At 44.5% G+C, this 23,808-nt stretch overlaps 1 protein-coding gene across 1 annotated transcript in view; it reads right to left on the bottom strand.

The window, feature by feature from the left end:
- Positions 1-23,808, bottom strand: part of LOC137637028 (uncharacterized) — a 190,338-nt gene that overhangs the window by 149,421 nt on the left and 17,109 nt on the right. Inside the window, exon 3 of the mRNA XM_068369337.1 lies at positions 19,135-19,263. Coding sequence (XP_068225438.1) covers positions 19,135-19,263 — 129 coding nt within the window. The remainder of the gene's footprint in view (positions 1-19,134; positions 19,264-23,808) is intronic.

Below are 23,808 nucleotides of genomic sequence, written 5' to 3'. Positions count from 1 at the left end.
ACACACACCCTGGAATTAATAGTCCCAATTAAATCCACTGTTCCTCGCAGAGTTAAACAGCAGGGTTAATGACGCAACCAACTGCTACCACAGACCTCTTTAGCTGCTCCACTTGCTTAGCATAGTGGCGAAAGAACACCCTGGAAGACTTCCAGCCAGTATATGAACGAAGGTGTTCAAAATCCATAAAGTTAAAGAAGTTTAAGGATGAAGCAACTTTCCTCGGATCATGACCTGCGGGTGAACTGTTGGGATCCACTCTGCGAATAAAGTATGTAATTTTCGCCCTGAGTTGTTTCAAAGATAAATTCGAGCCCGATGTTTCTCCTCTGAACAGTTGACCCCCTTGGAAGTCTGAAGTTCTACGAAAATAGACCTTTAGGCATTCTACGGGACATAGAGATGCATCTTCTTTCAGAGGGCAGATTCTCCAGGGACCCCACCTGTTGGTGGGCAACTCGTTCTTAGCGAGAAACGTAGGGTCCGGAAACAGGTTCAGTTCTCCCCCATCCAGGAACTGAACGCGGCCCTCATCTCTCGAGAGGGCTACAATCTCACTAACTCTGGCCCCGGACGCGAGTGCAAAAAGGAAGATAACCTTTTGAGTCAAATCCTTCAGTGCACACTCCTCATTATTCAGTAATGAGGCGAAATGAAGGACTCTATCTAAAGACCATGAAATAGGCTTTGGAGGAGCTGAAGGTCTAAGTCTGGAGCAGGCCTTCGGGATCTTATTAAAGATTTCGTTAGCGAGGTCTACCTGGAAGGCGTACAGAATGGGCCTTGTCAAAGCAGACTTACACGTAGAAATCGTGTTAGCTGCCAGCCCCTGTCCGTGGAGGTGGATGAAGAAGGACAGGCAGAAATCCGTCGAGATCTCATGCGGATTCTTCTCTTTGACAAAGGCCACCCATTTTTTCCAAGCAGACTCGTACTGCCTTCTAGTAGACTTGCACTTATATTCCTCCAGGAAGTCAATGCTGTCTTTCGAGATCCCGAACCTCTTCTTCACCGCTAGGGAGAGAAAATCATGAGCTGCAGGGTCCGGGTTTTCTGTAATGAAGCGTAGACAGTCGACTACTGGACTCGCTGGGACAGAACTGGGTCCGGGAGTGGCAGAAACTTCAGTCGTAGTTCCAGAGCCAGAGGGAACCACACGCTGTTCGGCCACTTGTGGGCCACTATTGCTGCTACTCTCTTGAAGGACCTCAGCTTGTTGAGGACCCTCAACAGAAGGTTGTGAGGGGGGAACAGGTAGATCCTGGACCATCTGTTCCAATTGAAGGACATCGCGTCCACTGCTTCCGCCAAGGGGTCCTCGTACAGGGACACATATCGCGGCAACTTCTTGTTGTCCTTCGTCGCGAAGAGGTCTATCTGCAGTTCTGGGACTTGACTCGAGATGAAGGAGAATGATCCTGCGTCTAGGGACCATTCCGACTCTACCGGTGTAACCCTGGATAGAGCGTCCGCTGTCACATTGCGGACTCCTTGAAGGTGAACTGCCGACAGGTGCCACTTCTTCTTCTCCGCCAGTCGGAATATGGCCAACATCACCTGGTTGAGAGGCGGGGACCTCGATCCCTGCCGATTCAGACATTTCACAACCACCTCGCTGTCCAGTACCAACCTTATGTGGATCGAGTGACGCGGGGAAACTTTCCTCAGGGTAAGAAGTACTGCCATAGCTTCTAGAAAGTTTATGTGAAAAGTCCCGAATAGCTTGGACCAGGTCCCTTGGACCTTCTTCCGATGAGAGTGACCTCCCCACCCTTCCTTTGAAGCGTCTGTGTGAATCGTCACTGACGGGGGAGTTGGCTGAAGAGGTACCGACCTCTTTAGACGACTGGCCTGAGACCACGTTCTGAGAAGAGAACGTAGCCGAAGCGGAACCGGTCTCCTCAAGTCCCTTCGCGCGTTTGATGCAAAGCTTCTCCAAACTCCGGCTGCATCCTTTAGCTGTGCTCTTAGCACCGGGTCTGTTACCGACGCAAATTGAAGAGAGCCCAGAACCCTCTCTTGTTCGCGTCTTGATATCCTCTCGGAATCTAGAAGTCTCTTGACAGACCCCGCTATCTCCTTCCTTTTCGACGTCAGGATGGAGAATCGGTGTGACACTAGGTCCCAGTGAATTCCCAACCACTGGAACCTCTGAGATGGAAAAAGACGAGACTTCTTTCTGTTGATCTTGAACCCTAGATACTCTAGGAACTGAATCACCTGTAGGGAAGCCTGCAAGCATTCCGCCCTGGATGCTGCCCACACCAGCCAATCGTCCAGGTAGGCTACCACCTGGATCCCTTTTAGGCGTAACTGTTTGAGCGCTGCGCTCGCAAGCTTCGTGAAGATCCTTGGGGCTATGTTTAGCCCAAAAGGCATCGCTCTGAAGGCGTAAAGTCTTCGTTGTAGCTTGAATCCTAGGTAGGGGGAGAGACGGCGACTGATTGGAACGTGCCAATAGGCGTCTGACAAGTCGATGGAGACGGTAAATGCCCTCTTGGGCAGTAAGGCCCTTATGTGTTGCAACGTTAACATCTTGAACTTGTGGTTCACTATGAACTTGTTGAGTGGCGACAAGTCCAGAATGACTCTGAGTTTCCCCGAGTCTTTCTTGGGAACACAAAACAGCCTCCCTTGGAACTTGATGGACTTTACCCTCCGGATCACCTTTTTCTCCAACAGTTCTTGAATGTACTCCTCCAAAACGGGGGTGGAGTGTTGGAAAAATCGAGGGCACGGGGGCGGAGTGCTGTACCAGCTCCAACCCAGTCCATTTTTGAGCAGGCTGTGGGCCCAGGGATCGAAGGTCCAACGATCCAGAAAGTACTGTAGTCTCCCTCCTACCGGCATCACTTCACTTTGACTGCTGCCCTGCAGTCTTGCCTCCTTGGCCGCGACCACCTCTGGATCCCCTTCCCCTTGAGGGGCGTCTAGACGAGCCTCTGGCTGCTCCTCTGGGCTTTGCTCGAAAGGTGGTAGACTGCCCTTCGAACACTGGGTTGAATGCCGGGGATGACGAGGACACGGCCTGGGGCACCCATTGGAAGGTGGTCGGGGCCTGGGCTACCATCTGGGGCACCGGAGGCAAAGCCGATTGTTGCTGCTGCTGACGTTGCGGTCTGAAAGGCTTGGCTGGGTGGGGAGAAAACCTAGATTTCTTCGTCTTCCCCTTCGGTTGGGGACCCTCATCGGGGGAAGACTTCCTCTTGAGGGACAGGCCCCACTTAAGGAGAAGATTCCTATTCTCCGTGGCTGCCTTGTCCACCACCTCCTTAACTACATCACTGGGGAAGAGATCTTTGCCCCAGATGTTGGATGAGATCAATTTCTTCGGTTCGTGCCTCACTGTAGCCGAGGCGAACACAAACTCCCTGCAGGCCCTCCTCGCCTTGACAAAGCTATAGAGGTCCTTTGTCACCGTGGCCAGATGGATCTTGGCCACCACCATGAACATTTCATGGACCTTGGGGTCGCTTGCCATTGTCTCCATGGTTGTCTGGAGAGACATCGAGGCTGCCAGACGCTCCTTTGTCTCGAGCTCCCTTCGCAGAAGGAATTCAGACAGCTTAGGGAGGTTTTCGCCGAACTGCCGACCTGCGATATCGGCGTCCAACTTCCCAACCAAAAAGGTAAGATGGACGTCCTTCCAGTCATTGTTGTCCATCGGCAAGGCTAAAGACAAAGGCTTGCATTCCTCCAAGGAGGGGCATGGTTTGCCAGCCTCGACTGCCTTCAGAACGGCCGCGAACCCTTTCTGCAGAAAGGGGAAGGCCCTAGCCGGAGAGGATACGAAGGAAGGGTGCTTCTTACTCAAAGCAGCAACTTTCGAGTTCGAGAAGCCCCTCTCCTTCATTGCAGACGCCAGCGAAGCTTGAGAATGGCGTGATCCAAGACGATCACCTCCTTCGGCTCCGTCTCCTCCTTCGAGGCCGGTTCCTTCTTCAGACGGACTTAACAGTCCGGATAGGCCCCTCTGCTGGGCCAGAATTCCACCTCCTCAAGGGGAACTGAACCCAGCTTCTCCAACATGACGATCTTCCCGACCGTCATCGGCATGTGCTCGGCATACCTCCACGGGTTGGCATCCGAGCACACAGGAAGGTCTTTCACGTTGAGCTTTTTCGGAGGCCCACGTGATGCTGCAATCCTCTGCATCTGTAGTTTCATTGCAGCTGCCTTCTGATTGTTCTCCTTCTGCATTTGCTGTATCATGCCAACAATAAAGGAGAGAGCTTGTCCCAGCTCTGGTGGAAGAGCGGACGAAGTAGAGGGGATAGGTTCAGGGGCCTGAACCAGAGCGTCCGATGGCACGGCATCCTCTTCCTCCACGACGTTCAGATCTTGATCATCGTCCTCGCCCCCTGCGAGGAGGTCCTCTTCCGCCCGTTCGGACATGTCCGACATCTTGTCGTCCAGCTGAATGTCTTGCATGGCATCCGCGACTTCAGCATCCACGGGGATCTGGACGAGAGGGATCTCCGGCCGAGGCTGGGGGACGACAGCGTCAGCAGAAGCCTTGGGAAAGAGGTACACCCTCATCTTCTCACTTGGAAGATAAGGTCCAGAGGTATTCTTTTGGAAACCCCTTACCCAAACACGAAGCTTCTCCCTCGCTGCATCCCTTGACTTCGCCGACCTAGGGGATTCAAAGGCCTCAGCTAGCAGGTTAGTACACACTGAACATACCTGAGGGTCCCAGTAACGGAGATCATCCTTGGAGGCTGCGCAAGCCGCGTGCCTCCTACACAAATCATGCCCGCAGAAGTACTTACTGCGGACGTTGCAGAAGACGCTACCGCACTTCGGATGTTCCTCCTGTAAAAGAGGAAAATTTCCAGGAATATCAAGTGAATTTCAATTCACATGTATATACAAGCATGTACAAAGTTTAAAGGAAAGACACACACTTGTGTTTCCCACACAGTCACTTGCAGTAGCCTTCCAGCAATTAAAATCAAATGGTTAGTCTTTGCTAGAATAACCAAAGTAAATGTTTTCCAAGGGAAATAGGTGTAGCTCACACCTAAGGTGAGACTTTAACATACTGGCTAAAGACAGAAAGAACTCTCTTTCCATCTCTGTAAGGCAACACCAAGTGACTGCACAAAGCAACACAAGCATGTTAGAAAATACAGTGTTGTAACCTACTATATCATAGCCTCTCCCCACAGTATATGCTATACAGGGGAATACTGATACAGTATATGGGGTGGCGTGCCGGCCGGCACCCCCCACAGGTAGGTCTCAAGTATACAACTTAAGAACTCTAAGGCGGCAGAACTCTAGTTCCGATGTCTGTGCCGGCCGGCAGTGACTGCCTGCCGGCAGCTACACTAGGTGGCGCCCGGCTGCCGGCCACCACTCCCAGTGGCCAGCAGACAGGGCGAGGTAAAGGCCGGCCGGCAGCCACGCTAGGTAGCGCCCGGCTGCCGGATGCCACTCTTAGCGGCCAGCAGACGAGCGAGGAGACCGGCCGGCAAAGGCATGTAGCCATCGCCGACCGGCAGCAAGAGAACTAGAGAACACCAACTGCCCGGCTGCCGGCCACTAGGCCGGCAGAGTACAACACACAAGAAGAAAACAGAATGGGTGCCGGGCTAAGAGGCTATACTACCTCAACGCCCAACACCCGAAAGTGTGCTGAAAGGAAGGGGAGAATCTAATTCAGGCTTCCTAACCACTGCCCACTGGATCTACAGACAGGAGTGGATGAGGGACCAAGGGAGGACCGGGCAGCACTCAAGGTAACAGGTCCTCTGCCAGCCGGCAGAGAACCAAGTCAGCTCCCCATCCTAACCTGTGCTAGGTACGGATGTAGGAAGGCAGACACTAATGACATTACGGAAAGGACAGAAGGGAAAGGGACAACAGGGTCCTGTCCAACCTTGCACTGGTTAAGGATCACCCACGGCCAAGAAAGCCCATCTCAGCCTAGGGGGAATCCGGGGAGGGAGGCCGGCAATACTTGCTGCCTCCCTATAACCAATGCAAGGAAGGTATTGCTATTCCAGGGAAAGGGACACACCCCACACCCGGAACAGCAACAAGGACAAGTCTGAAGGGTCACCGAACGAAGGGATCATAGCTACAGAAACCTTCAAGAGTGACCGAAGGAGGCTAAACCTCCAAAGTTATCTGTTATTTTACGCAAGTTAGCAAGAAGAGGAGCTTTTAGCACTTGTTGGAGAATTGGTAATGTTACTCCTCTATGTAAATGTGTTTGTGGTAGCTCAAGTCCCACTGATTACCGCCCAATTTCCATAACTCCCATATTATCTAAAGTTTTTGAACGTCTTCTGGCAAAACGTCTTAATAGGTTTGCTGAAGGTAATCATCTATTCCCTAGTTTGCAATTTGGTTTTCGGAAAGGCCTTGGAGCATGTGATGCCCTTCTTACAATCTCCAATGCAGTACAGAAATCCCTTGATTGTGGTCGGGAAGTTCGTATGATTGGCCTTGATTTTAGTGCTGCCTTTGACCGTGTTAATCATGAGGCCCTTGTTTTCAAACTGAAACAGTTGGGAGTGGGTGGGTCGTTTCTTAGCATTATTATTGATTTTTTAAGTAGTAGATCTCAAAGAGTTGTTGTTGATGGGCACCATAGTGAGTATAGGAATGTGATATCCGGTGTTCCACAGGGTAGTGTTCTTGGCCCATTACTTTTCATACTATATACACATGACATGTGGTTTGGCCTAGAAAATAAGCTTGTTGCATATGCAGATGATGCTACTCTCTTTGCATCAATTCCATCCCCTGAATGTAGATCTGGGGTTGGTGAATCCCTTAATAGAGATTTAGCTAAAATTAGTGCATGGTGCAAATTATGGGGTATGAAGTTGAATCCTAACAAAACTCAAAGTATGATTGTAAGTAGGTCAAGGACGGTGGCTCCTCAACATCCGGATCTCAGTATTGATAATGTTTCTTTAAATTTGTATGACTCTTTCAAAATTTTAGGCGTGATTCTTGACAGCAAATTTACTTTTGAGAAACATATAAGGTCTGTGTCTTCTTCAATTGCACAAAAAATTGGCTTATTGAGAAAGTCTTTTAAGATATTCGGTGATCAATCTATTCTGAAGAAATGTTTTAATTCTTTTATTCTACCTTGTTTTGAGTATTGTTCTCCTGTCTGGTCTTCAGCTGCTGATTCTCATCTTAATTTGTTGGACAGAAACTTACGGTCTATTAAATTTCTTATTCCTGATCTAGATATTAATCTCTGGCACCGTCGATCAATTAGTTCATTATGCATGTTGCATAAGATTTTTCATAACTCTGACCATCCTTTACATTCAGATCTCCCTGGACAATTCTATCCTGTTCGTAATACTAGGCAGGCAGTTAATTCTAATAGCCAGGCCTTCTCCATCATAAGACTCAATACTACGCAGTACTCTAGAAGTTTTATTCCAGCTGTTACCAAGTTGTGGAATGATCTTCCTAATCGGGTTGTTGAATCAGTAGAACTTCAAAAGTTCAAAGTTGGAGCAAATGCTTTTTTGTTGACCAGGCGGACATGAGTCTTTTTATAGTTTATATATGACATTTTTGTTGTTGACGTTGTTAATAGTTTATATATGATATATCTCTTTTGACATTACTTTTTTTAGAATGATTTATTGTTAATTTGTTCCCTTCAGTTATTTATTTCCTTATTTCCTTTCCTCACTGGGCTATTTTTCCCTGTTGGAGCCCCTGGGCTTATAGCATCTTGCTTTTCCAATTAGGGTTGTAGCTTGGATAGTAATAATAATAATAATAATAATCAGACAGCGAGGGAGACTCTATCCCAAGCCAGGCCAACACAGAATCAGACTTAAAACACTGCTGTACTGCCCCTCTCTGAACCAGACTAGCTGGAGCAGGAAGGTACAGTACCACCCCAATATAGTTGTATCAAAAGTTAATTCAGATAAACCACTAGGGTTAAGCCCAAGGCTTAAGCAGAGGGAAAGGGTTTGCGCGCCTTCCCCGAAGAGAAGGGAGCAAACGGGGGGAACAAGAAAACATATCAATAGCCTAAGACAACCTAGCCTAGGCACTGGGAGAATCGATTACCTAATCACCGAAACTCACTCATATATCATCTTGGAAAAAACTCAGCATAAACTTATATGTATAACGTTGCCTAACGCTTCAATAAAATTTAAATAACCACACTTGGAAGACTAAATATCATGCAGGAAGTACAAGGGCCAAACGACTAGGCTACAAGGTCTAGCGTAGGCCAGCCTAGGCAAATCCTTCGCCAAGGCACTATACTACAGCATCATAAAAGTATTCCTAAATAAGCTAAGCAGATAAATTTATTAAAGCGAAAAGGGGGCTGGGAACGTCGCTCTGGCTAACCAAATAATCCTATCTAGCGAGCGACAGCGTCCAGGACGCCTCCAGCAGGCAACAGCTCTTGTATCAAAGATAACTCTTTTAATTACTTTAAATTTTACCCAGAGCCTACATTTATACATAAAAGAAATGGTACTCAACTTATCGGAAGCAGAAGAAGTTGGAGAAAGCATATTAGCTTGAGTAAATCCAAGATTTTTGGTAGAAACACAGGGAAAACACCGAGTTGTATAGCTACGCAAAAAGGAATACAGATGGCGCCGCGAGCGGCGCAGGGCACGCTTACGAAACGGGGAGGAGAGATGCCTTACGAACGGCTCCCCCCTTTCTTATCATTTTCGTTTTCTTGCCATTTGACCCCTACGAAGTGTTAACTCTGTTCGGGATACAGATTGCCATGTGGCGTGTCAAGAATACGTCCGCTGATATTTCGCGATATCCCTGATTCTTTTATTAGGGATATTTGCTCCAGGAGTTAGAATTCTGGGTACCTTAAGGTAAATTCTCTGGGAATATCGCCGTAGTTGTAATATACCCTAGGAAGCTACCTTAGAGGAACTTCCATCAGGACGACATGGCTTGAGCCCAAAAAAGATATTAGATGGACTTTATGAATAACAACTAAGGTACCTCGAGATTGCAAACAACAGGGGAAGGAAAAGAAAATGATGGTTGGACGAATAACACTTGCTCTTTGGTAGAACGATTAGAACTTCTGAAGTTCTACCGATTCAACTAACCGATTAGGAAGATCATTCCACAACTTGGTCACAGCTGAAATGAAACTTCTAGAGTACTGTGTAGTATTAAGCCTCATGATGGAGAAGGGCTGACTATTAGAATTAACTGCATACCTAGTATTACGAACAGGAGGGAACTGTCCGGGAAGATCTGAATGTAAAGGATAGTCAGAATTATGAAAAATCTTATGCAACATACATAATGAACTGATTGAATAACAGTGGCAAAGATTAATGTCTAGATCAGAAATAAGAAATTTAAAAGACCGTAAGTTCCTCTCCTACAAATTAAGATGAGAATCAGCAGCTGACGACCAGACAGGAGAACAATACTCCAAACAAGGTAAAATGAAAGAATTAAAACACTTCAGAATAGACTGATCACCAAAAATCTTGAAAGAATTTCTTAATAAGCCAATTTTTTGTGCAATTGAAGAAGACACAGACCTTATATGTTTCTCAAAAGTAAATCATCTGTCGAGAATCACACCTAAAATTTTAAGCAATACAAAGTTAAAGAAACATTATCAATACTGAGATCCGGATGTTGAGGAACCACCGTCCTTGACCTACTTACAATCATACTTTGAGTTTTATTAGGATTCAGCTTCATACCCCATAATTTGCACCATGAACTAATTTTAGTTATATCTCTATAAAGGGACTCAGCAACATTGAATCAACATTCAGGAGATGGAATTGATACAAAGAGAGTAGCATCATCTGCATATGCAACAAGCTTCTTTTCTAGACCAAACTACGTGTCATGTGTACATAGCATGAAAAGTAATGGGCAAAGAACACTACCCTGGGGAACACCAGATATCACATTCCTACATTCACTATGGTGCCCATCAACAACTCTTTACAATCTATCATTTAAAAATTCAATAATGATGCTAAGAAACGACCCAGCCACTCCCAACTGTTTGAATTTGAAAACAAGGGCATCATGATTAACACAGTCAAAGACAGCACTAAAATCAAGGCCAATCATACGAACTTCCTGACCACAATCAAGAGATTTTTGTACAGCATTGGAGATTGTAAGAATAGTATCCCATGCTCCAAGGCCTTTACAAAAACCAAATTGCAAACTAGGGAACAGATGATTACCTTCAGCAAAACTATGAAGATTTCTAAAACTTTAGATAGTATGGGAGTTATGGAAATTGGGTGGTAATCAGTTGGACTTGAGCTACCACAAACACATTTACATAGTGGAGTAACATTACCAATTCTCCAACAAGTGCTAAAAACTCCTCTTCTTGTTAACTTGCGCAGAATAACATAGAACTTTGGAGCTAATAAATTGCCAATCTTTATAAAAAAAACAAGGAAAATTACCATTTTGGGTCTACACCTCCATAAGCATCAAGGTCCATCAAGAGAGCTTTAATTTCACGAGATCGAAAACTAAACTAAATACAGTGATACCTCGGTAGTCGAACGACTCTATACTCGAACAATTCGGAGTTCGACCAAAATTTTCGAGAAATTTTTGCTGCGGTGCTCGACCAAAAATTCGGTACTCGACCAGCCGAACACGTGACGACCGCATGGGCTTTGTGATGATCGCGCCATCTCGGCCACTCTCGCTTGCTCGGGAAGCATCAGTTCTCTCGAGAGCGTCACTCAGACAACGCGCGATCAGCATTCGTTGTGATTTAGTGATTTTCAGTGCTTTTAATTGCTTTTTTAGCTTTCATAATGAGTCCCAAGAAAGTAATGAGTGTTAAGGGGAAGGAGAAGAGGAAAACAGTGCGAACAACGATCGAGTTGAAGAAGGAAATTATAGCGAAATATGAGAATGGTGTACGAGTGTCCGATTTAGCGGTAAAATACGGAATGGCGAAGTCGACCATTTCTACGTTTTTAAAGCATAAAGAAATGATTAAGAAGGCGAATGTTGCAACGGGAGTTACGGCGGTAACTAAGCAAAGGCCACAAGTGATTGAGGAGATGGAAAAGTTGCTTTTAATATTTATTAAAGAAAAACAGTTGGCCGGGGAAAGTGTTAGTGAAGCGTTCATTTGTGAAAAAGCGTTGCATATCTATGAAGAATTAGTGAAGAAAAGTCCGAGTACCAGTGAAAGTGATTCATTTACATTTAAAGCGAGCAGGGGTTGGTTTGAAAAGTTTCGTAATAGAACAGGTATTCATCGTGTTACTAGGCATGGGGAGGCAGCTAGTTCGGATCAAATTGCAGCCGATAAATACGTGGGGGAATTCGATCGGTACATAAATGAACAAAATTTGATCGCACAACAAGTCTTTAATTGTGATGAGACTGGGTTATTTTGGAAGAAAATGCCAGCCAATACGTACATTACCAAGGACGAGACGAAGATGCCAGGTCACAAGCCAATGAAAGATAGGCTAACATTGTTGCTGTGTGCAAATGCAAGTGGCGATTGCAAGATCAAACCCTTGTTAGTGTACCACTCGGACAACCCCCGGGTGTTCAAACGAAATAATATTTGTAAAAGTGCACTACCAGTTATGTGGCGCTCGAACACTAAATCTTGGGTCACAAGACAATTCTTTACTGAGTGGATAAACGAAGTGTTTGCCCCCCAGGTTAAGGCTTACCTCATTGAAAAGAGCTTGCCAATGAAATGTCTTCTGGTTATGGACAATGCTCCTGCACATCCTCCAGGTCTCGAGGATGACTTGAAAGAAGAATACAGCTTTATCAAAATCAAATTCTTGCCCCCCAATACTACTCCCATACTCCAGCCCATGGACCAACAGGTCATTTCAAACTTCAAAAAACTCTATACCAAGGCCCTTTTCAGAAAGTGTTTTGAAGTGACCAGTGACACGAAGTTGACCCTAAAGGAATTCTGGAAGGAACACTTCAGCATCCTCAACTCTGTTAACATGATTGACCAAGCTTGGCGAGGTGTGACCTATAGGACATTGAACTCTGCCTGGCGTAAGCTGTGGCCATCATGTGTCACAGAGAGGGAGTTTGAAGGTTTCCAACCAGAGGCGGGTCCAAGCACTGCTACCCCTGTAATTTCTGATGACACTGATGTCGTTGAGGAAATTGTTGTCATGGGCAGGAGTTTGGGGCTTGAGGTCGACAAGGATGATATTGATGAGCTTGTAGAAAGCCATTCTACCGAGTTGACTGTGGAGGAATTGTTGCACCTGCAACAACAACAGCAGCAGGATCTGATTGTGGAGCAGGAATCTTCAGAAGAGGATGAGGTAAGGGAGGATGTTCCAAGTTCTCTCATCAATGAAATTTGTTCCAAGTGGGCAGATGTGCAGGCTTTTGCTGAAAAATACCACCCAGAAATTGCAGTAGCAAACCGGGCAGTGCATATGTTTAATGATAGTGTCATGTATCATTTTCGAAGAATACTGCAGAGGAGGAAGAAACAATTAACAATAGACCAGTTTTTCACAAAAGAAAAGAAAGCTGCTACATCAAAGCCTGTTTCTCCTCCAAAGAAGAGACAAAGAAGAGAAGAAACCCCTGAAATAGATCTGCCCACCCTTTCATTGGAGAGAGAAACAACTCCTGAAGGAGAACTACCCCGCCACATCATGGAAGGGGACTCTCCTTCCAAGCAGTAACCTCCCCCTTCCATCCTCTCCACATCCATCCCTGTATGCCATCGAACCGCTGCTCAAAGGTATGTTCACTACAGTACAGAAAATGGTTTAAAATTGTTTTATTTTAGTACAGTAAATGGTTTAAAATTGTTTTATAGGATTTTCTGACCAATTTCATACACATTTAGATAATTATTGTTGTTTAGGTACACGTTTTATTAATATTTTGGGCCTGTTCGAGTGCTTGGGAACGGAATAGAATATATACCATTATTTCTTATGGGGAAAAAAAATTCGGTACTCGAACAAATCGGAGGTCGAACACGGATCTCGAACGGATTATGGTCGAGTACCGAGGTATCACTGTAGTTTAGCCTCAGGAAAACAGGAATGAGGAAGTTCGAGTTTCTAATTACTCTGCTTGCTGTCAAACACATCTATCAAAAGGGTTACCTTTTCCTTTGGACAGTGAGTGACAGAGATATCTGGTTTAATTATAGGAGGAACTTGCATCTACACCAAATATTGCAAATTTAAGGGTAGTCCACCACTTATGCTCCTAGGTTGTACCAAAGAGGGTTTCTTTTATGGTTAAATACTTAAATTGTATTCTTTTTCAATTAAAGGATAAACTCTCTGAGCAAAAGCTCTAAGCTGAGTATAGTTATTCCAGGTCAAATCTGATCTGTTACCCTTCCAAGGATGATAGGCCTCCTGCTTCTCAAAATAAGCACGTCTACAATCATCATTGAACCATGGTTTGTCCTTCACTCTGTACCTTAGTACACGGGAAGGGATACGCCTATCAATTATGTTGACTAGATTCTCATTCAGAGGGACTACAGGATCAACACTACTATATAATTGTGACCAACTCAAGCCCAAAATTTCATGCAAAATCTCATTCCAGTTTGCTAGAATAGCATAATTTGCTGACAATACTAAACTAGGCATATATACTGCGAACTCAGAAGATGTAAAAGCCTTAAGAGAATATCTAATGAAGCTAGGAGAATGGACCAGAAAATGGCAAATGCCTTTCAACTATGGAAAATGTAAAGTCATACTCATACATTAAGAGCAACCCACAATCAGATTACTCGCTGCTGGGTAATGAAATAGAAAGTATAGACCAGCAGAAAGATCTCGGTATTATTATCAACAAGGATTAGAAGTTCACCAAACAGAGCATAAAGCTGAAAAGAAAGCACAGAAACTAATAGGTTGCATAAAGAGACAATTCAAATACAGAAACAAAGACACTGTACTAGAGCTGAACATATCATTAGTAAGACCCCATATAGAATACTGAGTCCAATTCTAGGCTCCAATTATTCAGAAGGATATAGATAAACTGGAAGTAGTACAAGCTATGGTCACCAAACTAGTTCCAACACTAAGGCAATTTGGATATAGACAGAGGATGGAACGTTTGAACTTATTTGATCTACAAACTCGAGGACTAAGAGGACAGTTAATAGAGGCATTCAAAATTCTTGAAGGAATAACAAATGTAAATTACAACAATCTATTCATGTTTGGCACAAATTAGTCCAGAGATAATGGATACAAAATGGAATTGAAAAGATACACAACCACTCAATGAGACAATTTCTTTACATACAAAATAGCAAATAGTTGGAATAGACTTACAGTGGATGTAGTAAACAGTAACACGTTAATCAGTTCATGAATAAGTTAGACAAGATCATAAGAACTCTCTAAATGCTTAGAGCACCAAAGTGCAAATGGAGTCTATGGATGGACTAAAAATTCTTAGGGACATCCAAAATCCTTGTCCCTTGTAACAAACACACACCGCTCTGTGTGTGTGTGAAAAAAAGGTAAAAATTTTGAAATCAGACTATCATTACTTAACTATCGTACACTTGAATAATTTTCTACTATAATTGTTACACCAATGAAGGTAAATAAGATTAGAATTTATCTAGAATTTATGATAATGATGAACTTCCTTATTTATTAACAAAAAAAAATTATAGTTATTCTAAAGAAAGCTCTTTAGAATTACCATCAAATGATAGGAAATTTTTTCAGTTATACTAAACTCTAATTTTGATATTAGTATGAAGCACGAGTCAAACAGGAAATGAAATCTACCGTTACAGCCAGTTAGCTCGTTATTCAAAGTTGTCAACTTTTTTTTTTACCCCCTCGTTCTGACCACAGTGTTTTTTTACAAATTGAAAAGGAATAAAAGAAGAGCAGAACATGTTTCATTTTCTTAGGTTATGCTATTTCTAAAGAGATTTCTTTTATTAGGTTCATCTTTTTTTTTTAACAAATAAGATAGAGGAAACATTTCTTTAAGAGTGATACCCCATGTTATGAATGTTTCTGCATATAAAACTTTTCCAAGATGCGAAATAGGATGCAAAGATTTTTTTTCTCCGCATATTACGTAAACATTTTCAAGATACAAAACGAGATAGGCAAGCCAGGCAGAGAATGAAATAGGTAACCATTAAAAATATGAGCCAGTTGAAGAAAATGGGTTGTTTGCACATTAAACAAATTGTACCTCTCTCTAGTAAGGGTACCTATAATAATAATACAGTACATGTGGTACTGTATATTTTGTTTATGTACTGTATTGTACTGTATGTATTGTATTATTTTCTATTTATTATTGCATTATGTTCGAATACCTCCTTAATTTACAGGTATTAACAGTTAGGTTAGGTATATTGAACGATTCAAATGTATTTGGCTGTATTTCTTTGTGGTTATAGATTTATCATAAAATTTGATGTGGTGTTTTTGTAGGACTTGGAACGAATTAGGCGATTTACATGTAAAACGTGACTTATAGTATGAAAAATTCACATAACGAAAGCCACTCCAGAACGAATTAATTTTGTATCTTCAGGCATTACTTGTCAGATTCATGACCATGTAGGGATTTTGAGTTATGAAAAAAGCAGATGCTGCAGCTAAATCAACAATCAATTGACCAAAACAAAATTCTTCGTCCATATCCAAGCCATCATCTACCTCCAAGCTCTCATCCATAGGAGCCTGGGGTAGGTCAGTCATCAACTGGGTTGCGAGAGGGAACCACCTCAGGGGATCTACTATTACCTCCAGCCTACGAGATTCCCTTGTCCTGGCATTCTTCAGCATTGTCTTTGAGTCTTTAGACTCCCTCTGTGGAGGAAAATTCTTCTCCATGATGGAAGGGTTTGGAGGAGCTTGCCGTGATAGAGGATTCCTCCACAGCAAGTAGTTGGTCCGAGGGAACAACCTCTATCTGTTAAGGCTGGAAAGGGTGGATGGAGATTTTCCTGGGCGAGCCAAGATCCCTATTCTTTTGAGGTTGGATGAGTCACGTCTTATCTTCCACTTCTCTCTCTTAGAATGTCCCTAGCCTTAACCGGTGTCAAAGGGAGACATTCTAGGGACTTCTCTGCAGTGGAGAGCAAACATTTCTCTGGTTGGAGAAGACTGCTGTGTTTTGGAGGTTTTACTACCCTGGGGAGATTTACTCCTGGGATGAAGATCACTAAGGGGGGAAGAACCCGACTCCAAACTCTCCGAAGAGAATCCTTGGAGTAGCCTTGACCTGGGCTAGTAGAGGCTGCAGTGGTGGAAGCGCCACACCCAAGGACTTTTCGAGGCTGGATACCAAAGTATCAAACCAAGAAGCAAGCTCGCCTCATTTCAAGAAGTCCGTGGTTTACTGCGGGTGTCAAAGGGGGGGGAGGCATTTTGATGGGAAGGTGTGAAGGTGTTTGAGACGCTCTAGGAGACAGTCTCCTGGGCATTAAGAGATCCTCTTTCGATGGGCGAAGAGGATGATTGGGCGAAATTAGAACGTTTGCAAACTTGTTTCGAGGTTCCTTAAACCCTTCCAGGAAGGGGATTAGCCTGCCGCTAGAAGTAGCTTCTGAAGGAGGCAGTGGCGGAGGTGTTGGGTCAGCAATCACTCGCGATTCAGGGGCCTCAACTCGTGAAATGCTTACTGGAATGGTCAATTGGAGAGCGTTGCGTAGGCAATTGCTTAGCTAAAGTGCCCCAGGCAGCAAAGGGCCCTGGGGGTAGCTTAACAGGACACCTTTCTGAGAGTTGTTTGTCAGGAAGTCCTTGTCCAATCGAAGGTCATTGATGAGGTTTCGAGTAGCAGAGCGCCGTGCAGATGTTGAGGGCGAACGTCTACCTTCTCCTCGTGAGAAAAAACGCCTAGGTTTTGATTGTAAACGCACGGTTCACGATCGTGAACGTTCTGTTCATGATCATGAGCGCCTAGCTCGTGATGTGAACGTCTAGAATGTCTTGAGTGCCTTGCTCGGGATCGTGAGCGTCTCCTTCATGATTTTGAAAGTCACCCTGGTGATCATCGACTGCATGTTCGTGAACGTGAGCGTCACCCTCGTGAGCATGAGCGTAGCCCTCGAGATCGTTGAGATCGAGAAGACGAGCGTCCAGATCTTAACCTAGAAAATATAGCTTATGATCATGAGTGTTTAGCTGGTGATCTTGAGCTTTCAGCTCAGGAGTCAGAACGCCTTCTAGATGAAGAGCACCGAAATCGTGATTACCAACAGCCTCGTGAGCATGAAGCTCTAGAGTTAGAACGCCTTTGCGAAGAAGAGCGCCGAGATCAAGATGAACTGTGATCTCTTAGATGATCTTCCGATCGTCGAGAACGACGTCCTGAAAAAGATCGTTACGAAGGACGGGAAGATGAAGAGTCTCGTCCTTGCAATCGGCTAGCAGATGGAACGCGCGTTGCTTGAAGATCATCAGTGCCTGCAGCAGGTAGGAGGTTAGCAAACAGGCTGGAACCATTCCTGTGGGGAGAAACGAGGGACTGCAGGTTAAGAGACGACGAAGTCCCAGGATGGTGAGAGGACTCGTCGTTAGCAGGAGGCCATTGGAGGGGTAAGTGTGAGCAATCACCTCGTCCACACGTGGAAGGGTTAAGAGAGAGCGAAATCTGAACTTCACAAACGTCCAGGGCGAAGGATGTAGAAGCCTCTGGCAGAGGGTCCTTCCTAGTACCGTGCTAAAGGAGCTTCCGCAGCGCCTCATTTAAAGGGGGAGCAAAAACCCCCAAAGACGGCCATGCCTGACACAAGTCACCCAGGGAAAATGGCTCCACAGTGACTGGAGAAGGGGGTCCACTAGAGGAAGCAACAAGTCCCTCAATACCTCGAGGTTGCCAAGGAGTTATACCCTCTGAGCTCCTACTCAATTGTCCCCCTGGAGGAAGACAAGCGAGGAAGTCTCGGAACGAGATTTAGGGGTGCACGAAGAAGCTCGCGGTCTATTCACCTCAGCGAAAGCCCCTAGGGGAGAAAAATCACGGTTGGGCTCCTTCTTGTGACGTCCAAATTTCTCCCCCTGGGCGGCAGGCCTCTCTCTACGCTCATCCCAGGGCAAGCTCTGCTCACAGCGATGCCCACCACAGGTCAGATACACAGAGCGAGGATCAGTCTCAACAAATTACACGACACCCTCGCGACTAGGACAGGTTCGCATGGAAGCGTCAAGGAAGAAGCGCAATCACACCTCAAAAAGAGAAAGCAAAAAGCATAACCAATGTCCAATGACTAAGCCTTAAGGAGGAGAGATAGGAGACGCCAGCTCTCTATAAGCCAAAAGAAAAGAAGTGACGTAGTTTACCGATGTTTGAGTAGATATAAGTGACTAGGTACATCCCAGCCAGCCCTTACCTACCCACTAAAGTGATTAAGTAGGATTGCCACCTCGAACTTTTAGTCTAATGGCTAACTTCCAGCTTCGCCGAAAGTTTATCCACTTAAATTACGCAAGGTTTGTTTTTGTGGGAACAACTACCTGTTAAGGATTATATTATAGACTTTAGGCATTTCATGACCACAAAATGGCAAGCTCAGTTGAATGATGAATTTGATGATACAAAGTTAAAAGAAATAAAGCCAGTTGTTTCCCTATGGGAATCTTCAGTAAAAAAAAAAAAAAAAAGGAAGACTGAAGAAATTTTAGCAAGATTGCATATAGGTCACATAAAATGACGCATGGGCATTTGATGTACACACCCCGTGAAGCAGTTCCCAGGTGACAATGGGTATTTTACTCCCAAAATATAATTCTAGCAATTGTAGTTTTTAAAAGAGAGATTCAAGTTTTGGTGAGAAAAGTTTATTAACCTTTTATCACATATTTTTACCTTATAATATATCTATCATATTTATCCAATATATTTACTAAATATTTTATATTGCTTTTATCCAATACATTCACTATATATCTTGATTTATTTACATTTTAGCATAACTATAAATATTCTTTTTTAGAATTTAATCGTAAGTCAAGCTTGACTAATTAGGTTGGTTAATCTCCTCATTTTTAATCAAATAATCCAAGAACAGGTCCATCCCTCAACAAGGTAATATAAGAAGTTTGTTCATGAAAAGATAAATATTCTTTAAGAAGGTCTGAAAAGGATAAATTCACAAACAAGATAACTCACCTCCATAAAACACGAATCCAACAAACAAACCCAACCATTTTGAATAAGGGCCTCTAAACGACAGGAACTCAATATATCTTCCAAAGTCTTCCATGATGCTTCTGACTCTAGTGGACTCAATTCTAGTGCCTGGAAAAGAATGATCAACTTTTTAGAAACATAATACTGTACATTATCTATAAACTACAAGTAAAAGTCCCATTGTGGGTAAATGAAGTTTCTCCACAACTGCAATTACAAACCTAAAGTATTCTCAAATACATAAAGCTTTCAAACTAGTTTCTGATATGAAATTCAAGCTGTTAATTTCAGTTAGGTAATGCACTATTATTTTTAAAATGACTTTAAACATATTCTTGAGATCAGCCTAAGAAATTATTTTTAGGTAAAATAAAAATTAAAAAATAGTGAAAATTTTCATTTTTCCCAACTATGCAAACCTAATTCAAGTCCCTTAATCATGGGTAAGACTTCAAAAGTTTAATGAAATTAGTATAGTTGTCTGTCAGGTTCATAGGTAGGTCCACCCCACCTGACAAGTGGACCAACCTTCACTAAGACTTTTAACTGAGGACATGTGGGGTGGTTGATGCAGGCAGTATACAGTACATTAAAGGATTCAGGTTTGTATAGTTAGGAAATATACAAATAATTATTTACATTTTTTAATTATTCCTATACATAACACAAAGCAATGGTTCTCAACATCGTTTGCCACATGAACCCTTTCCCCTCGTCAGAATGACACCCTTCCCCTCTTTTCAAGATTATCTTCCTCAAAAAATGCATTTCAAATATGTATAAAATAAAAAAATTCCTTTTTATTTCTTTACATATGAGTACATATACATTTACAATTTGACATGTTTTTTATGGTGATCCTTGGGGATTTCAAAAGCAATAAAAAATGATATTTTGATTATAAAATAAATTTTTGAATATACTTACCCGGTGAATATATAATAGCTGACGTCTCGGACGGCTCGACAGAAACACAAAAACTCGCGAGCGATCGCCATGAAGGTTGCGGGTGTGCCCACCAGCGCCGACTATCGGCCAGATACCGCATATACTTGTAAACAGCTCCAGTTCTTCTCATTCCGCTGGGTCTCTATCGGGGAGGAAGGGAGGGCCTTTAATTTATATATTCACCGGGTAAGTATATTCAAAAATTTATTTTATAATCAAAATATCATTTTTAAATATTAAACTTAGCCGGTGAATATATAATAGCTGATTCACACCCATGGTGGTGGGTAGAGACCAGTATTAATACAATAAAGGCGTATATGCTTAGAGTTTTTGACAGTTATATCATAACAAAACCCAAATAAATATAGGTACCTGGTAAGGAAGCTGACTCTGACGATTACTCTGCCTTATTAGTCCGCTTTCCTCACGAAGCCCAGCCATCCTCTCAGGATGCTGAAAGACTCCCAGGAGCTGTTGTATCCAGGGCGACCACCCATACAACAGGACCTCATCAAAACCCTTAATCTGGGCGCTCTCAAGAAACGACATTTGACCACCCGCCAAATCAAAAAGGATGCGAAAGGCTTCTTAGCCTTCCGTACAACCCAAAACAAGATTAAAAACATTTCAAGAGAAGATTAAAAGGATATTGGAATTAAGGGAATGTAGTGGTAGAACCCTCACCCACTACTGCACTCGCTGCAACGAATGGACCCAGTGTGTAGCAGTCCTCATAAAGAGTCTGGACGTCTTTTAAGTAAAATGAAGCGAACACCGACTTGCTCCTCCAAAAGGTCGCGTCCATAATACTTCGCAGAGATCTGTTTTGCTTAAAGGCCACGGAAGTTGCTATCGCTCTTACTTCGTGCGTCTTGACCTTAAGCAAGCAACGATCTTTTTCACTTAAGTGAGAATGAGCCTCTCGGATTAAAAATCTAATAAAATACGATAAAGCATTTTTAGACATAGGCAATGAGGGCTTCTTAACTGAGCACCACAAGGCCTCAGATCCACCTCGTAAGGATCTGGTACGAGCTAAATAAAACTTAAGAGCTCTAACTGGGCACAGTACTCTTTCAAGCTCGTTGCCTACGATCTCTGATAGGCAAGGTATATCAACCGACTTAGGCCAAGGACGAGAAGGCAGTTCATTTTTGGCCAAGAAACCAAGCTGAAGCGAACATGTGGCTTTATCTGTAGAAAAGCCGATGTTTTTACTAAAGGCATGGATCTCACTGACCCTTTTAGCCGAAGCCAAGCACACTAAGAAAAGCGTCTTGAGGGTGAGATCCTTCAGGGAGGCTGAATGTAATGGCTCAAACCTGTCGGACATTAGGAACCTTAGGACCACGTCTAAGTTCCATCCAGGAGTTGCCATACGACGCTCCTTAGAGGTCTCGAAGGACTTAAGGAGATCTTGGAGATCTTTATTATTGGACAGATCTAAGCCTCTATGTCTGAACACAGAAGCCAACATGCTCCTGTAGCCCTTAATAGTGGGAGCCGAGAGGGAGCGAACATTTCTCAGATGCAGGAGAAAGTCTGCAATTTGGGCTACAGAGGTACTGGAAGAGGAAATGGATGATGACTTGCACCAGTCTCTAAAGACTTCCCACTTCGACTGGTAGACCTTGATGGTAGAAGCTCTCCTAGCTCTCGCAATCGCTCTGGCTGCCTCCTTCGAAAAACCTCGAGCTCTTGAGAGTCTTTCGATAGTCTGAAGGCAGTCAGACGAAGCGCGGGGAGGCTTTGATGAAGACTCCTTACGTGGGGCTGCCGTAAGAGATCCATCCTTAAAGGAAGACTCCTTGGAACGTCTACCAGCCATTGAAGTACCTCTGTGAACCACTCTCTCGCGTCCAGGTAAGACCAGTCCAGTAGAAACGCATCTATGTGGGCCGCCTCTGGATCTGGGACTGGAGAGCAATAGGTCGGGAGCCTTTTGGTCAACGAGGTGGCAAAGAGGTCTATGGTGGGTTGACCCCAAGTCACCCAAAGACTCTTGCACACGTCCTTGTGGAGGGTCCATTCTGTGGGGATCACCTGACCTCTCCGACTGAGACAGTCCGCCAAGAAGTTCAAGTCCCCCTGGATGAATCTTGTCAACAGGGAGATGCCTCGATTTTTTGACCAGATGAGGAGGTCCCTTGCGATGACGAACAGTGTGTGGGAGTGAGTGCCTCCTTGCTTGGAGATGTACGCCAAGGCTGTGGTGTTGTCCGAATTGACTTCTACCTCTTTGTTTCGAAGAATGCTCTCGAAACTCGTCAAGGCCAAGTGAACCGCCAACAGCTCCTTGCAGTTGATGTGCATGCTCTTCTGATCCGACGTCCAAAGACCCGAACATTCCAGACCGTCCAGAGTCGCTCCCCAACCCAAATCCGACGCGTCTGAGAACAACACGTGGTTTGGGTTCTTGACCGCCAGGGACAGACCCTCTCGCAGACTTATGTTGCTGTCCCACCAGTTCAGGCACGTTTTTACTGGCTCGGAGATCGGGATTGACACAGCTTCCAAAGTCTTGCTCTTGTTCCAATGGAAGTCTAGATGGAACTGGAGAGGGCAAAGGTGAAGTCTCCCTAGTGAGATAAATTGCTCCAGGGATGACAGAGTCCCTAAGAGGCTCATCCAACTTCTTACTGAGCAACGGTCTTTTTTCAGCATGAGGCGGACTTTGAGCAGGGCTTGCTCTATTTGGGTGGCAGACGGAAAAGCCCGAAAAACTAGACTGCGAATCTCCATCCCCAAATAGAGAATCGTCTGGGAGGGATTCAGTTGAGACTTTTCTAAGTTCACCAACAGTCCCAACTCCTTTGCCAGACCCAACGTCCATTGAAGGTCCTGCAGACAGCGATGACGGGACGATGCTCTGAGAAGCCATTCGTCCAGGTACAGGGAGGCTCGATTTCCCGATAAATGAAGAAATTTTGCCACATTCCTCATGAGCCTCGTAAACACGAGAGGAGCAGGGCTGAGGCCGAAGCACAGTGCTCGGAACTGGTACACCACATTCCTGTAAACAAACCTCAGATACGGTTGAGAATCTGGGTGTATAGGAATGTGGAAGTACGCATCCTGCAGGTCGAGAGAGACCATCCAGTCTCCCTCTCTGACCGCTGCTAGGACGGACTTCGTGGTCTCCATCGTAAATTTTGTTTTTACAACAAAAACGTTGAGCGCACTGACGTCCAGCACTGGTCTCCAACCTCCCGTATGCTTTGGGACTAGGAAGAGACGGTTGTAAAATCCCGGTGATTGAAGGTCCGAGACTTTCACCACCCCTCCCTTCTCTAGCAACAGAGAAACCTGCTGATGTAGAGCTTGTCTCCTTGACTCCTCTCGATACCTGGGAGAGAGGTCTAAACGAACTGTTACTAGAGGAGGTCTGCATACAAAAGGTATTTTGTACCCCTCCTTGAGCAACAACACAGACTCTTGGTCTGCACCCCTCTTCTCCCAGGCCTGCCAGAAGCTGTTCAGTCTGGCCCCTACCGCTGTCTGAGGACGTGGGCAGTCAGACTCTGCCACGGGAGGACTTGGATCCTCTCCTCTTGCCTCTTTTACCGTCGGCACGAGCGCCTCCCCTGCTGGGGGCTCTGCCACGAAAGGGCGGGATAAACCTAGTCGCTGGGGTATCGATCTTGGGTCTCACGACATAAGACGATGAAGGAGCACTCTTGCGAGCAGAAATCGCCATCAGGT

The sequence above is a fragment of the Palaemon carinicauda genome, unplaced genomic scaffold (assembly GCF_036898095.1).
Source record: "Palaemon carinicauda isolate YSFRI2023 unplaced genomic scaffold, ASM3689809v2 scaffold5, whole genome shotgun sequence".
Classification (NCBI taxonomy): Eukaryota; Metazoa; Arthropoda; class Malacostraca; order Decapoda; family Palaemonidae; genus Palaemon; species Palaemon carinicauda.
This window is presented reverse-complemented; position numbering and strand designations above follow the sequence as displayed.